General features: G+C 42.2%; 1 protein-coding gene across 11 annotated transcripts in view; it reads left to right on the forward strand.

Moving 5' to 3' along the window:
* CSNK1A1 (casein kinase 1 alpha 1) overlaps positions 1-4,577 on the forward strand; it is a gene marked incomplete at its 3' end in the record, with an annotated part of 42,308 nt that extends 37,731 nt beyond the window's left edge. For all 11 annotated transcript variants that reach the window (XR_014520691.1, XR_014520692.1, XR_014520693.1 and 8 more), the window contains one exon: positions 3-4,577. Coding sequence is in view for 4 of the 11 variants with exons in the window: in XM_083482590.1 (XP_083338716.1) it covers positions 3-10 (8 nt within the window). The remainder of the gene's footprint in view (positions 1-2) is intronic.
* Positions 4,578-14,874: the final 10,297 nt, after the last annotated feature.

The following is a 14,874-nucleotide window of genomic DNA, read 5'->3' on the forward strand; positions in this document are numbered from 1 at the left end:
AGGTTTTTGAGCATGAAGAAGAGAACAGATGAAGCAGAGCAGAATGGAGCAGGATCTATCACTCCCCAAATCCTAGGAATTTTAGTTCATAAACACACTTGCCGGTGGTTGTGGGCAACCATCTACTTGATGTAAAGAACTTAATTTCAGTATAAACTGGCTCTGGGCAGCGCCGTTGATGCTGCAGCTTTGAGTTGTAGCAGCTGTAATTGTGAATATTTCTGAGATAGTGAAACATGGTGTCCAGTTTTCTATTGCATTTTTTCAAGTGGAAAAGTTTAACTGAATGGTTGACACACAAGTGGTGGAAAGAATTGTGCATATGCCAATTTTTGTAACCTTTTTACTTTGAACTACACTGCTTATGAGATCTCATTGTTTTGGAAGAATGGCATGAACAAGTCTTCAGGAACAGTTGTGGTAAATTGTAAATGCTCACAATTGTGCACACTTTCTGGGTATTCCTCCCTGGTTTTGAAAGCTGTACACTTAAAACATTCTTAAAATTGCTGGTGTCTTGAGTGACATAAGCCAGCTGACAATGGTAGTAACCAAAGATTCCAGTTTTTAAGCATATGAAAGACTCTGCCTGCTTACCTGTGCTAGAAGTAACAGCATCTAAAGTGAAGACTTAAGAGAAACTTAGCGACTACTAGATTATCTTTAGGACTCTGCATTAACTCTATAATGTTCTTGGTATAAAAGGAGAAACAGCATATTTGTCACAAATTTAGTTAACATCTTACAACTGAAACTTGTATGTAAGTTGTTTAGATAAATGTAATCACTGTAAACATCTATATGAACGAATTTTGTTTTTATTTTGGAAACGGGAGCTTTTTTGTTTACAAGTTCATTAAAAACTAAACTGTTTCTGTAAGGAAATGAGGTTTTTTTTTAATTTGCCTTGATAATTTGCAATCTAAATTAGACACCACCCTTTTTTAAAATGGGCAACTACAAGGCCATTTGTTAAAGCAAAAGTCCTATTTCTTAATCATTTTAGATCTAGTGTTGTAACTCTTCCTCACTTTTGTTTTTCAATAAATTTTGTATTTTTTTTCTTGATGGGGAGGGGCGCTCTTGCATTTTTATAATCTGTTGCATCGATACCCAGCCCACTGTAACAAGAGACTGGATAAAAATAAAGGCATCTTTTCAGACCCATCACAGCAGCTCACAAGCCTTGCCGTTGTCTTGCATTGGCTGGACTAATTTGCAAAAGTAGCTTTGAAGATTTAAAATGGGAAGTGTGTGGAGGATTTTAAAAGAAGGAATTTTCTTTTCAAGTTCTTGTGAAGTGGATATGACCAGATTTACTCTTGTTCTCAGGCAGCATCTCGGTGTGCGGTGTTCACATGGGTTACTGCCTTAGGCTATCCTCACTCTAATCCAGCTAAAAGATACTCTTACTGCTGGTGATTCGTCTAACAGTGTAACTTATTCCTTTATAGCATGTCAGAATAAATTTTAAAAGTTGTCTGAAAATTCTGCCAGATGCCTATTGTGTACATGGTTTTTATGACTTTTGGACCTGTTATGTGTTTGGGTTGCAGTGCATATTATGCGGGACACTGAAGCTCTTGAACAGTTGTTTTTCCACAAATTGAATTTTCAGGTATTTTATGGTCATGTGAACAAGAACATTTTCAAGATGCATAGTCTACTTTTAAGAACAATTTGTGGAATGTTATGTACTGGTATGGTATATGCAGGTTAGCTCAGTTAAGTGAGTTGGGCATTTTACCTTCGCTTTAAAAAAAATGCAGACTGAACAAAAGCTCCTTAATTGCTCAAGAATTGAGAAATGATTGAAATGGGTTATACTGCAGAGACCATGGGTAATGTATGGCACGTCTAGCTTTGTGATGCATTTTTCAATCTCTCTAGGGAATGATAGGAAACCGGTAGAATAGCAGATAAAAGTTCAACTTGAAAAACAGTTGACTTGTTTAGCTACAGCTATCACATGATTGAAGAAATCTTAGTCTGTTTGCATAACTTTCACTGAATAAATTAGAACAAATTTGTATATAAGTAGCATTAACATCATCATTTTTTAAGTTTACATTCAGCCTTCAATCTGAAGATTTGCAAAGAGGTGCATAGCAATATATTAAATTCACAAACCAGTACAGGAACCATAGAACAGATATCAAAACAAAATATCAAGAAATAGAAATTCTGACAAGCAGTAATCCATATCCACAAGTCAGGGCAAATAAATGTCGTACATAATGCCTAAAATAGGGGACAGTGCCATATCTCTGGTGAGGCAGTTTACACCCGGAGTGCCACAACAGAGAAGACCCTGCAGGGCCTCTCCTGCAGATCCTTCCTGCCATCCTGTACTTGAATAGTACTTGTGCCCTAAACCAAAGTCAGCACCTTAAATTGGGCTGGTAGCAAACAGGCAGACCATGCTGATCCTTAAGGAATCACTGCTACAGGATCCTGCTTCGCTGCAGTTTCTGGACTATTTTCAAGGGCAGCACCACACAGAACACCACAGTAGGCTATTTGAGAGGATGCATGTAGTACTACTGTAGCTAAAAAGAACTGTAGCTAAGCGTAGGTGTTCCTTGGCACCTGCGCCACCTGGGCCTCAAGACCCTTCTCTAAGCAAGGATTGCAACTCCATCCAGAACAGGCAATCTTCCCAAACAGTTAGTCTTACCAGGGTTAAGCTTCAGTTTATTGGCCTTCATCCAGACCATTGCCTCCAGGCGTCTGTCCAGCACCTGAATCAGCCTCTTCTGATTCAGATGAAGTGGAGAGATAAGGTTGTGTGTCATTGGCATGCTAATGCCATTTTACTTCCAAATTTCCAGATAACAGCTTCCAAGAGATAGTAAAGAGCATGGGGACAGACTTGTGCCCTGCCAGATTCCACAGCATAACTGCCAGGGGACAGATCAAGTCTCCCAGTGCTACTCTCGAATATTAGTTCTGCAGTTAAGAGCAGATGCACTACAATATGGTGCCTCTGGCTCACGACCCAGAGAGCTGATTCAGGAGCATACTATGGTTAATAGTATCAAATAGCCATGGAGAAGAAGAGAACCAGCAGGAGTCATGTGAGATGACCAAGGCCATTTCAGAGCTGTAATAATAAAGCGAGACTGAAATGGGGCAGAAGCTGGCCAGTCAGCACCCTCTCAATCACTTGCTCCGAAAAGACATTTGTGGCTAGGTAATAATTGTAATATTTGTATCCTAGCCGAGGGCGGGCTCGGAGCAGCTAACATCATGAAAACAACACAATAAGCACAAAAACAGACATCAGATAATTAAAATGCATCTTAAAATATTAATTTTTATTTGCAGTTACCCAATACCTCCAGCTCCAAGGATGGTCTCTTGAGAAGAAGCCTCACGACTGCCTTTTTGAGGACTGAGTATGGCCTTCCTAAGTGAAGCATTAACCGCTTCCTGGACCCCACTCAATAAGGCCCTCCCTACTAGCTTTTATTTGCTATGGTGGACAAGGGTAGAGGTGGTAGGCTTGGACACCCATCAGCACCTTGCCCCTCGGGCCACAACAACTGAAACTGACCCTAAAATCCCAGTGAGCCTCTGCCAGACTAGCTTTCTACCAGAGCAGTCCTTTTTCTAAAGGAACAATTTTTAAAAAGATGCCTCTTCTAAAATTACTCTTGTTCAAACCGGCACCCCTCGTAATCATAATCTTTGTGTCAAAAGGATTGATGTATCTCTTAAGATGGCACCTATTGTCAACACTGGGGGGAAAAGTTTACATTAAATGGGCAATTAATTGTGGGCATCTTTTAGGTCAGTTGGCTAAATGTTGCAACCCTGTTTTGAACCAAGAATTCTGAACAATGAAGTGTGCAGATAAAACTGTTCACTAAGCTAATGCTGGTGCCTTAATTGCTATCTGTAATAAAGGCCAAGAAGTGCAGAATGTTGAATTAAACTTTCAAAATCTAGGCTATGAATTTTTAACGGGTTGTGTTGCCACATTGTTACAGGAATCTACCGGTAACAAGAAATTATTTAGCAACATGGCAGGTCTTTTCAGGCTCCCCCTCCTCCATTTACTTATTTATTTTTAAACAACTGCAACAAACATATAATGTCTTTTCAAGCTACCTTTTAACACAGATGGAGCAGCAAAGCTAGAGGTTCCCCAAGCACTTGCCTTACAATAAAATATTAAAAGTATGCCAGAAGCTGCTCTTGATACATACTAAGAAAATAATTCCTTAACAATTCACATCAAGACCATATAGTTAACAATCACCTTTTCTTTACAGCCTTTGTGTCCGCAGTGGTCAGAATTGCAGTTTGGTGGTCGTGTTGGAACTGGGCTTTTCTTAGCATTGATAATAAGATTCTGTTGGAGTCTTCAGGAATTTGAGTTGAGTTCAAGTTTTCTTTCAAATGTTTCTGGGCTACTAAGTGAATAGAGATTGCTGAAAACCCGTCAGCTAACTTTATCCTAGGATTGGTTCCACTGCTGGGTATTAAACTAGCTTTGTACTGAAGTAGTATTGTTCAGAGGTTCTATACTCTCCCTGCCATCCTGTTTTTAAGTAAACACTGTTTAAAACTTTCCTAAATGTGTATGTTGCATATGTTATGAAGTGACACGGAGCTCTTGCAGCAAGAAGTTTTCACATGCCTGTCTTTGAGGAAATCATCCTGAAAGCGAAAGTTCGTTGCTCTGGTTGTGCAGATGCCTCCATAAGCACTCAAGGCCAAGTCTTCCATTTTTTGTGTGTGCGTCCTCTTCTTAATTTGCCATTAATTCTCTTCATTTTATACTGCTGTGCAGGAGTTATTTTTTCTATTTGTTTAATGGGTCTACTCTTGCAACCTAGGTCTGTGTTTGAGCAGATTCATCAGCCCCTTTAGGATTTTTTTTTCATATTAAAAAAATACTAAATAGAGGAAAGTCTTTGCAAGAATTTACAAGTGCCTCAGAATGGGGCACGACATGTTAAAGTAGTTGAAGTTCAATTTGAATTCTTGATTGCCCTGAGATGCACTGTTCTGCCAGTAAAAGGCCAGGAGCCGAGTGTTAGAATTCTAGACTTGGTTAATCAAACCTTTTGGAAATATAGAAATCTTTTTATTTCCCCTGATATATAATAAACAAGCTCTCTTTTCTGAATTAAATCATCCTTTAAAAATATGCTGCTCTTTAAATAAAAGAACAACAACACCTTGACATCCTAGGAGTTTTGTTTCTGTTTGTGGTCCGTAGTGGAATTTTAAATGGGGAGCTTCAAACCCTACCCTATTGTGCTGAGTCTGGATTCCACTATTGTTCAGTTATCTTGGATCTTAACTGCTTAGAAACAGCACTTGCTTCTGGTGAGTGAAATTTGCACTGCTGTGGAGGTAAGCTCCATTAAGAGAAGTATCTGCTGCCTTAATTTGCAGAACATGAGCTGAGAACCATTTCTAATGAACTTCAAAGCTAGTTTTGGCCTTTATCAGAAAATATGGGGATATTTTTAATTATTTTTCACCCCCAAGGAAGGGCATTCAAAATAGGTTGGAAATAGCCATCTTCAGGTTTTAACTTCATGGAGGAGCCTGGGAGATCATAAGCCAGCTCAACCCTGATGTCGTGTGATCAGAGTGGCCATCCATAGGTTGGAAATCCTATGTGCAGTGAAGGTGGTCCCCTTCAGATTCAGCCTATTGGTCTTCAGCTTAACTGTGTAGCTCACTTGTGTGGCATCATTGGAGTAGAGGTAGCCCTGCATTTTCCCACAAGCCCCTGGAAGTGGGTGTCTGAAGACAGGTAAGATGAAGCTCCCACTGAAGGAGCAACAATTTCATTGTGCTTTCAGTGTGGGAAAAACAGTCCAAGCTTTTAAAAAGGCTGGTATGCATTGTTGCTGTGTAAAATTATCGCCGGTACATAAGCTTTGGTCCAAGCAGTGGCCTAAACTGAATTAATGTAAAAATTATAGGTCTTTTTAAAAATGTCCTTAATGAGCTTGTTTGCTGTGGCTATTGCTATTGTCTAGTTTTTTGTGGGGGGGGGGGGTTGAATGATTTTGGTCTGTCTCTGTTAAGGAGATGTCCCAGAGTTACATAGGACGACTGTGCTCTGTTATTTTTAAGGGTTACATGTAGAAGGTTGAAGTGTAGCACCTAAGAGAAAACAAAATAAAATAACTGTTTGCTGGTGGGGGTGGGGGAATATACACAAGTACTCCAGGATAGTATTTCATTAAAATGAGTGCTATTCTGTTATGAAATACAACAAAGAGCTAGCGATGTGATGCAATATGTAGAAGTCCTTTTTAAAAACTTCAGTATACAATGATTTTGCATGCTTTTTGTTTTGTTTTGTTTGCCAGCTAGTAGGAATATCTAGGAGGCTGAAATGGACTTATTCAATTTGCCCATCTGTTCCTTAAACAGCAGAAGCATCATCTTGGAACAGGAAAGGTGTGGGAGACAAGTTCTTGACCAAAGTGAAGCAATTTGTTAAAATGTCTGTCTTGAAGAGCTTATTGTTGGATGGTCTTGTTCATATTTTAAACGGCTTGCTTTAAAATTCATTGTCCTGTTACCTTAATTCTATTTTCCTTAAATGCCAGCATCACTGGCATTTAGGGACTCGGTGCAAAGCCAGGGATTTCTTTTGAAGGTGCTTAGAAAGCTTCAGGAAGCTGATAACATTAAAAAATTCATTGTGGAAGTGCTGGAAGTACACTTTGCTTGCCACTTAATGCAAAGTGCCAGTCTGGTTTTCATTTAAGGCCTACAAACTTATAAATTATTGATCAGAAATTCTAATTCCTAAAAGCCCGTTTTCATTTTTTCTTTTTAAGGAAAAGAGCACTTCCCTTCATGCACAGTATACCTGGTGGTTGGGCTAGGCAGTAGCAGTGAAGTCTTAAAACGCATGGCTACAATTTACAAGTGTTAGAGCATGTGGGATTATACAGTTAGTTAAGAGATATCGAGCTATACTGAGCTCTAGAAGGATGAACTGGAAGCCATACCTAGATTGCAAAGTGGCTAATAATGGCCAATTCACATGTTTCCTGGATTGTACCACTTCAAAATGTGAGGTGGATATGGGTTGTATGACTTTCATATGGGAAGAAATTTTAAACTCAGTCAAACCAGTAGTTAGTCTAGCTCAGTATTGTGTACATGAATTGGCAACAGTTTTTCAGGGTTTGCTAGCCTTACCTGGAGATAGATGCCAGCAATTGATCCTCGGTTATATGCAGAACATTGACTCTTCCACTGAACTATTGTCCTTTCCTGAAAACTAGAAGGCTAAAACCTTCTATGGGCACATCTTAACAGCTCTGTGAAAGGCTGCCAGCAATTGGGTTGAGGTGAGAAGGAAATCTGTGGTTTGGCCACTGCTGCAGAAAAGGTAGGTCTCTTGTACTTACTTGCCAAACATTTGGTGGTGGAACAGAGCATAACTGCTAATGGATTTCGAAACATGGGAAGGTCCATATGGAGGAAAACTATCTGCATGATATTATGGTCTCAAATCATTTAAGGCAGAACATGCCAAGAGTGGCATGTGGAGCATCAGTTTGACCTGTGACCGTCTCAGCTCTGCACTCTGATACAGCAGCAAGGTTTAACCCCTGCCAAAATAACCCCTGTTTGTGTGAATGGGTCCATTTTTCTTACCCTGTTGTGTGGAACAGGGTTAATGCTGTTTTGCTGGCTGCAATGAAAATCGTCTGACGTAGCAAGTTCCATCTGCACTGGGCGGTTGGCAGGAAGGTAAGGGGAAAAAGAGGGAGCTGTAAGTCCAGGGGAAAGGGGTAATGGGCCTGCTTTTAGCATTGACGCTGCCTATTGCTGGCTCCAGCCTCACCCACTATTGGCCTGAGAGAATGCCAGCCTTGACACACAATATGTTCTGCACTTCTTGTTTAGGGTTTAATTTTCACTGGAAATTCTGTACTTCTACCCTGAAAACTTCTGATTTAATGTTTTTATTTTACAAACTGGTCAGTGGGTCTGCTAATGGTCTGTTTGGATGGTTTGTGGAAAGGCAACAGTAAATTTTATAAGACAGGCTAACAAGGCTGTGGCTTAAGCCTTTGATTTCATGGCACAATGCTGGTGCAGTCTTATCAATTTTCCTGTTTAAAATTCCTCAGTGGCATGGCCAATTCTCTTCACAGGACTGGGTTTTGATGACAGTGCTGGAGCTGAAGGAAAATGTTATTAAAATATGAGATATATGTGCTTTGATATGTAGAACAAAAATAACTTTTTTAAAGCGGCCCACTGAGATCCCTCACCATTTTCAATTGGTTTGTGAGGGAATAAAATTCTGAGAACCTCTGCGTTAGTTGATAGCTGTAAGCAGGTGCCAAAAACTTTTTATTGAGATAAATTATTTCAGTGAGGAACCTTTCCCACCTGGGACGCCCGATTCCACAGAAATGTTTTATTCAGTGTCTTCATGCATTGTTCCAAAATTTGCATGCTTCAATGCACAGTATATTTGCAGTGTGAATCCACCCTGAGAATTATCCCAATCAATTCCTCTTCCTTGGGAATGCTGGGAATTGTACCTCAGCAACTCTCAGCACCCTTAACAAACTACAGCTCCCAAGATTATATGTGGGGTGGGGGTGGGAGCTTTGAATGTATAGTTCTGGTGGAGCTGTTTGTACTAAAGCCACAGCAGTAAGGCCAGGCTGGTTTGTGGCGGGGAGTGGTCATCTAAGCTATTAACCCAGATTGTATTTAGTCTCTGGCTGCCAGTAAGTAGCATTGGTGGTGGTCTTCCATTTATGTATGTATGTATGTATGTATGTATGTATGTTGGGCAGTGGGTTCGATTCCAGAACTGAAATAGCTGTCTCCTATATATTCCTGCTGTTTCATCCTTCAAGGGGGAAAGGGGTTCAGCAACCGGGCAACTTGTAAAAATGGAGCACGCTATCCTTGTGGTTGCTGGGAAACTGGTCAACATAGCAAGGAATAACTCTTAGGGGCAGGGAGATTGTGTTGCACTCTCCCTGCAGTTGGTGCCCAGCTGTTTCACCATCATATATTCCTTCTTAATTGCTTTGGGAAGCGGAGGGAGGGAGGGAGGAAGGGAAGAGGTCACTGGACCTGGCTCTTCCCACCATCAGTGTCTGGGTGTTTGTTTTACGCTCAACCGCAATCCCTGTCTGCATTCAGCAAGGGCACAGGAGGTCCGTCTGTTAAGCAACATGGAAGCAGGCAGATTGCAGAGATACATAAAAAATCAAAAATCAGACCTAACTGTCATTGCTGGCATTCTCTTGGCATTCTCACTGACACCTTTCTGAGTCCTTTCTCTGAAGTGCCGCTCTCCCTTAAGTGTATGCTGCCTTACGGGGTTTTTAGCTCTGCTATAAATGCTGTTTGTAGGATTTTGGAATGAAGAGGGGTGCCATTTGATTCCAAAGACTTGTTAAGGGAACGATGCTGGGAGGGGGTGTGTGTGGGTGTCATAAAGAGAATACTGGTGGAGTTCCTGTTTCTCCTGCTCTCATCCCTTTGGGCCTAGTTGGTTGGTCTGTCTCTCATGTTGGACTGGAGTCTGGAGGCTTTTTTTTTTTCTTCTGTTAGAAACTGGCAGCCATCCTCTTGGCACCAGCTTATGGAACGGGAGCGAGGAAACGAAGACTTCCCTTGTTTTTGCTGCAATTTAGGGAGTGATTTTGCACAGCTTGTTTTTAGATTTATAAATGACAGCCGCCAGGTGGTGAGGACCCTTTTTCCCAGCAAAGAATGCAAAGCATTTGGAAAGGGCAATGGAGGGTTATCGGGAAGAAACCTTGTGACCTTCACCAGCTCCTTCCAAGAAGGAACTGTCCCTAGACTAAGATTCACGATGCCAACTGTTGCCAGTTAGAGGTGGCGGAAGCAATCTCTGTTCTCACAGCAGAACTGAGTCAGCAGTTTGGGCTTGCTTTGTACTCTTTGTTTCCTAGCAATTCAAGGGAGAAGCCTGATGTTCCAGGGAAATAGTTGTATCATATCTAGGAGAGATACTTGTTGCTTTGTTTTCAGTGATGGAGTTCATTGCTGCTCAGTAGACGACTTCCTAGTGCACATGGCATGCTGACATTTGGCTAAAGTCCCCCCCCCCCCCCAATATTCAGAGTTGTTTGGCAATTCCAGCTGGAAAACTCAATGCTAGAAAAAATGTTTTTTCCCTTCTCTGGTGTTTCCAATCCAGCTCCCAACGAAACCATGGATTGGATCCTGACTTAGTCATGCTTGAAGTACCAATATGACTTAAAAGTTAAGTCATGCTTAGCTAAAGATTAACATACTCATGGCTAAGTCTGGATCCAGCCTTAAAGTTTGAGATATCTATGCAGGAAATGTTTGTGCTCTCAAAATGTTTCCTTCACCTTCCATTCCCACATTTCTTCTTTGTTTCAGCTTTCCAAATTTGTTCCTGTGTACTCACCTTGGTGTGCTTTCCCTTTCCTAAGCATTTCTCTCAGGGTGTGGGTTCAGGTTTGCTTTATTAGAATGCTAAATACATGCTGCCACCCAAACACACTCCAGTTGATTGTGATGTGATATGCAGAAAAGGAGGGCCACACCCTGAGATGTCTCCATGGGATCGTGAAGTTGGAGTTGTGCAAGTTTGGAAACACCTCACCTCCCGCACCCAGAAGAAATCAAGTCATGTGTTCATATACTGAATGAATGGAGATACATAAATTCAGCCATGCAACTATTTTTGTCAAAAGTCTAGTACAAGGGTGGGGAAACTTGGGACCCTCCAAATACCATTGGGCTCCCAACAGCCCCAGACAGCAAAGATACTAGTCAAGGATGATGAGAGTTCCAACCACATCTGGAGGGCCAGATGTTTCCTGTCCTTGGAGTATGGATATGGAGTGGCTTGGAAAGGGGGTATGATGAGGGATTGGTCAGCTTGCCCTAACAAGCTAGGGTTGCTATGTGATGGCTAGTACCTAGAAACAGGAAATAGCATGCTAATTGAGGACAGGACGCTGGACAGACTGTATCAGTTTTGAGATGATTATCCGTGATTCATCACACACAAACTATTTGGGACAGAGATAGCCGAAGAAGGCTTCAGGCATCACAAAGAGAATGGCAGCTGCTTTGTGCTCCTTGCCTTCTGTACATCTCAGCTCCATCCATGATAGAGCTTCCACATTTCCTCTCATCAAGAGTCACACAAGATCCTAATGTGGGGACCGCTTGTGCAACTTCCTCTGGAAGAGATGGATGTATTTTGGTTGTGGATGGACAAGCACAGGCAGGAAGCCCAAATAGGAAAGGCTGCTTCATCCCCATGCCTGGAACCACGTTAAGGTCCATGGAACTACAGTTATCATGGGTCATGCGATCCCATGGATACATTCTGGGACATGATATAATTTCATAACTCCTGAGCAAAAAGTGATATTTTTACTTTCCCAAAGTGAGGTGGGTGTTCCAAAAGCAAACAGTAAGTTTAGCATAGGCTTGAGCCTAAAGCCCCAATTTTACAGGAAAAACTTGTAGCTGCTTCATTTGAAAGCTCACTGCTTTTCATAATGTTCCAAATGGAAAGGGATGGTTAAATACGAAAACTGCACAATAAGAGGTTTTTGCTTTTAATAATGTCTTAAGTCTCTGTATACATTCATCTCAAGTTTTGGAAAGGATTTAAACTATTTAAACTATTTAAACATGCAGTTTTCTTCCCTGTATTCCAGGTTTGTTAGTAAGAACAAGAGCAGAGCCAGCCTTACTATTAGGCAAAGTGAGATGTCTTCTTTGGGCAGCTGGCTTTGGATGCCACGAAAGACCAGCAAAAGATTGGCAAGATGCATTTGTGGGATTTTTCTGCCTCTAGTGCCAAAACAACTGGCCTTGCGCACCATGTGCATTGACTTGTGGGGCAGTCATTTGCTGATCATTCTTAAGCAGCAAAACAACATGAGCTGGTCAGGAGCATTGTGTCTAGAAGGGCTGGCCAGACAAAGCTTTATGATGCTGTCAAGGATAACTTGGGGGCCTGGTCTTCTATCTGCAGGTGAAATGTGGTGGTACTGCACTGATGGTTAAAATGATACTCAGCAATAAATCCTATCCCATGCTTGCTTGAACTATTTACTCAGCAGTAAACTCCACTGAATCCTGCAGAACTTAAAATGTGGTTAGGATTTGGATAGAACTTGGAACTATAGAATTAAGCAAAGATTAGCCTTGAGTCTTGTATAGGACATACTGTTTCATAAACTGGATGCAACACGAAAAAAGATTCGTACTGGATATTTATAATGCCTTTGTCACTATCTGTCTCCTATTGGGGATAATGTTGGCCTACCTCAGGGCTTTTAGGATTACTTTGATGTATGTGAAATAGTTTGAGCATTGGAAGTGTGACATAAATGGTAATTTCATATTTCTCTGTGTCCACCTATTTCTTCAGTTGTCCACCTAGGCATACCAGGTGTTTGCAGGAGAGGGTGGGGGCTGTGTCCTTGTCATCTTCTGTGACAATCATCTTCAGCTCAACCGTAAAGCCGCCTTGTGCTTCAGATTGTTGCTCCCTACTTGGCTGTAGGCACTGCTGACCCCTCTTCAGGAAAAGCAAGATGAGAGGATTAGCTGTTCTGCATCTGATCAGACCTGTTCTTCTGGGCAGCTGCCATTTGTTGATATAGATGAGCAAGCAAGCCCAGATAAAAACTTATTACCTTTATAAAAGGTAATACAAATGGCCACAGTCTACTCTATAGAAGACTCCCCTGTCTTTCCCATGGCAGTGCCAAAATCTTACCCCATTCCTGCGCCTCAACGTCCCTTGACCAGTTCCTAATGCAATCTGTCCACTTCCTGTTTTCCTTGTAAACAAGTGGTGCTGCTTTTAGCAACATTGCAACACCAGAGATGTAGCCAGTTATTTCTGCTTGGCTCTGCATATGCTGGACTTCCCAGTTATAAGCTGCTTCGGGTTTTTGTTTTTAAGCAATTCATTCATGGTGGTGCCGTAAACCTCAGTTTGGACACAACAGCTGCTTTGGTGGTTCTGTAAGTATGGAAAAGGGAGCTGCTGGATCAGGCCAATGGCCCATCTGGTCTAGCCTCCTGATCTGTCAGTGGCCACCCAGATGCCTGTGGGAAACCTACAAGGAGGACAAGAGCACAAGAGCCCTCTCCTCTCCTGCAACTTCCAGCATTTGGAATTCAGAAGCATTCCTGCCTCTGTGGCAGCAGATCCCAGTCATTATGGCTAGTAGCCATTGATGGCCTTCCTCTCAATGGATTTGTCAAATTTTCCTGTCACTCCTAAGCAGGCTACACTGCATAGAAGAAACTGCTTTACACCAAGTCAGACCACTTGCCCATCTTGCTCAGTGCCAACTGCCCTGCCTAGAGATCCCAGGGATGAAACCTGGACCTTCTGCATACACCAGCACACCCACCCATGTGTGCCTCCCTCTACAACCATGTGACCCAGTTCATTCACAGATACATGAGGTCCTTTCATAGGAGCTGCTTTTATGATGGAGGACCAGCCCACACTCTTTGGCCAAGTCATTTCTCTGAGCTGGCTGCCATCAAGCCCAATGAGTGTGTGAAGGAAACTTTTTGAGAACTAGGTTATCATGATGGAGTTAGTTCTGTGGAAGGGCACCCTCTTTTGGTTTGGGCCTCGCACTGTTGCATTCCTAGTTGATATTTCAAGGTTGTATTTGCCAGCTTTTAGCTGTAGTCCATTTAGGGTATGGTATGAAAATGCAAGACGTCAGGGTGTGACTTGGAGAGAGAGCACATTCTTGGCAGGAGCATATTATGACTACCTCTTGTTTGGAATCCTCCTCCTCCTCCTGTGTCTCTCAGCAAACTTGCCACTCAGTCTAGCTTAGGCACCGTCTAGGCCTTCATTGACTTAACCACAAGCAGCCCACAATAGCTTGCTAAAGCAATGAGGATATAAGGATACACATTACACATGTATATGACAGCCTGAGATCACAATCAGACAGCAAGCATGGCCATCCTCTGGCCCAGGGACATGTGGTCCTCTCAGATCTTCCAGATCCCATCAGCCTCAGCCAGAATGGCCATTGGCCAGGGGTGGTGAGAATTGTACTCCAGCAACATTGGGAGAGCTTCTTCACCCTTGCTCTGACCTGACTTGAAGCAATGGTAGCCTTATGATCGTAGATTGTGGCTTCTGCAAAAGGGGGAAAAATTAAAGGGATTTGAAAACATGTGGAAAGCATGCCGCAATGTAGAGAGTGTGCACTTTGTAGGACTGTGAAGTAACTCTGGTAAAGAGGAAATTTTCAAGTTGTAATCACTAGTCCACAGCAGCAACGCATAGTTATTTCCCTTCCTGTAACCCTCTTGAGGTGTCGCTTGCCTGATGGGGGTAAATGCAGTGAAAGGGGCAGAGGTGTTATGCATCTCCAACGTTATGCAGCTCCTTCTACTCCTCCTGTTGTCTGAACTTTGGAGGTGGGGAGCCTGCTCTCCACATGGAGGTTCCCGGCGTGATTTAGAACCCTGGACCTTTGACTATGAAGGCCTTTGACTATGAGCTGCCTTGCACAGGCTGGAGGACTCGCCCACCCACTCTGCAAAACATCATGTAGATTTCTGCATGGCCTGCCACTAATCCAAAGCAATTTGCCTCTCCTGCCCTCCTCCTCCATTTTGAATAGGAGCTCCCATTGCAACCTATTTATTTTCATGGTACAGAAGCTGCCTCTCAGATCCGGAGAAACCCCATGAAAAGAGAATGTTTTCTCCATAGCTATCCACCCTTTCCCTTATAACCCATCACCAAACTCTTAACTTGCTTCTTCTTGTTTTATGAATCTCAACCAACAGTAACTAATTTTAAGGAGGGGGGGGGATTGATATTATTGTTCCTGTTGT

This window comes from Podarcis liolepis (genome assembly GCF_965112155.1).
Source record: "Podarcis liolepis genome assembly, chromosome: 2".
Lineage (NCBI taxonomy): Eukaryota > Metazoa > Chordata > Lepidosauria > Squamata > Lacertidae > Podarcis > Podarcis liolepis.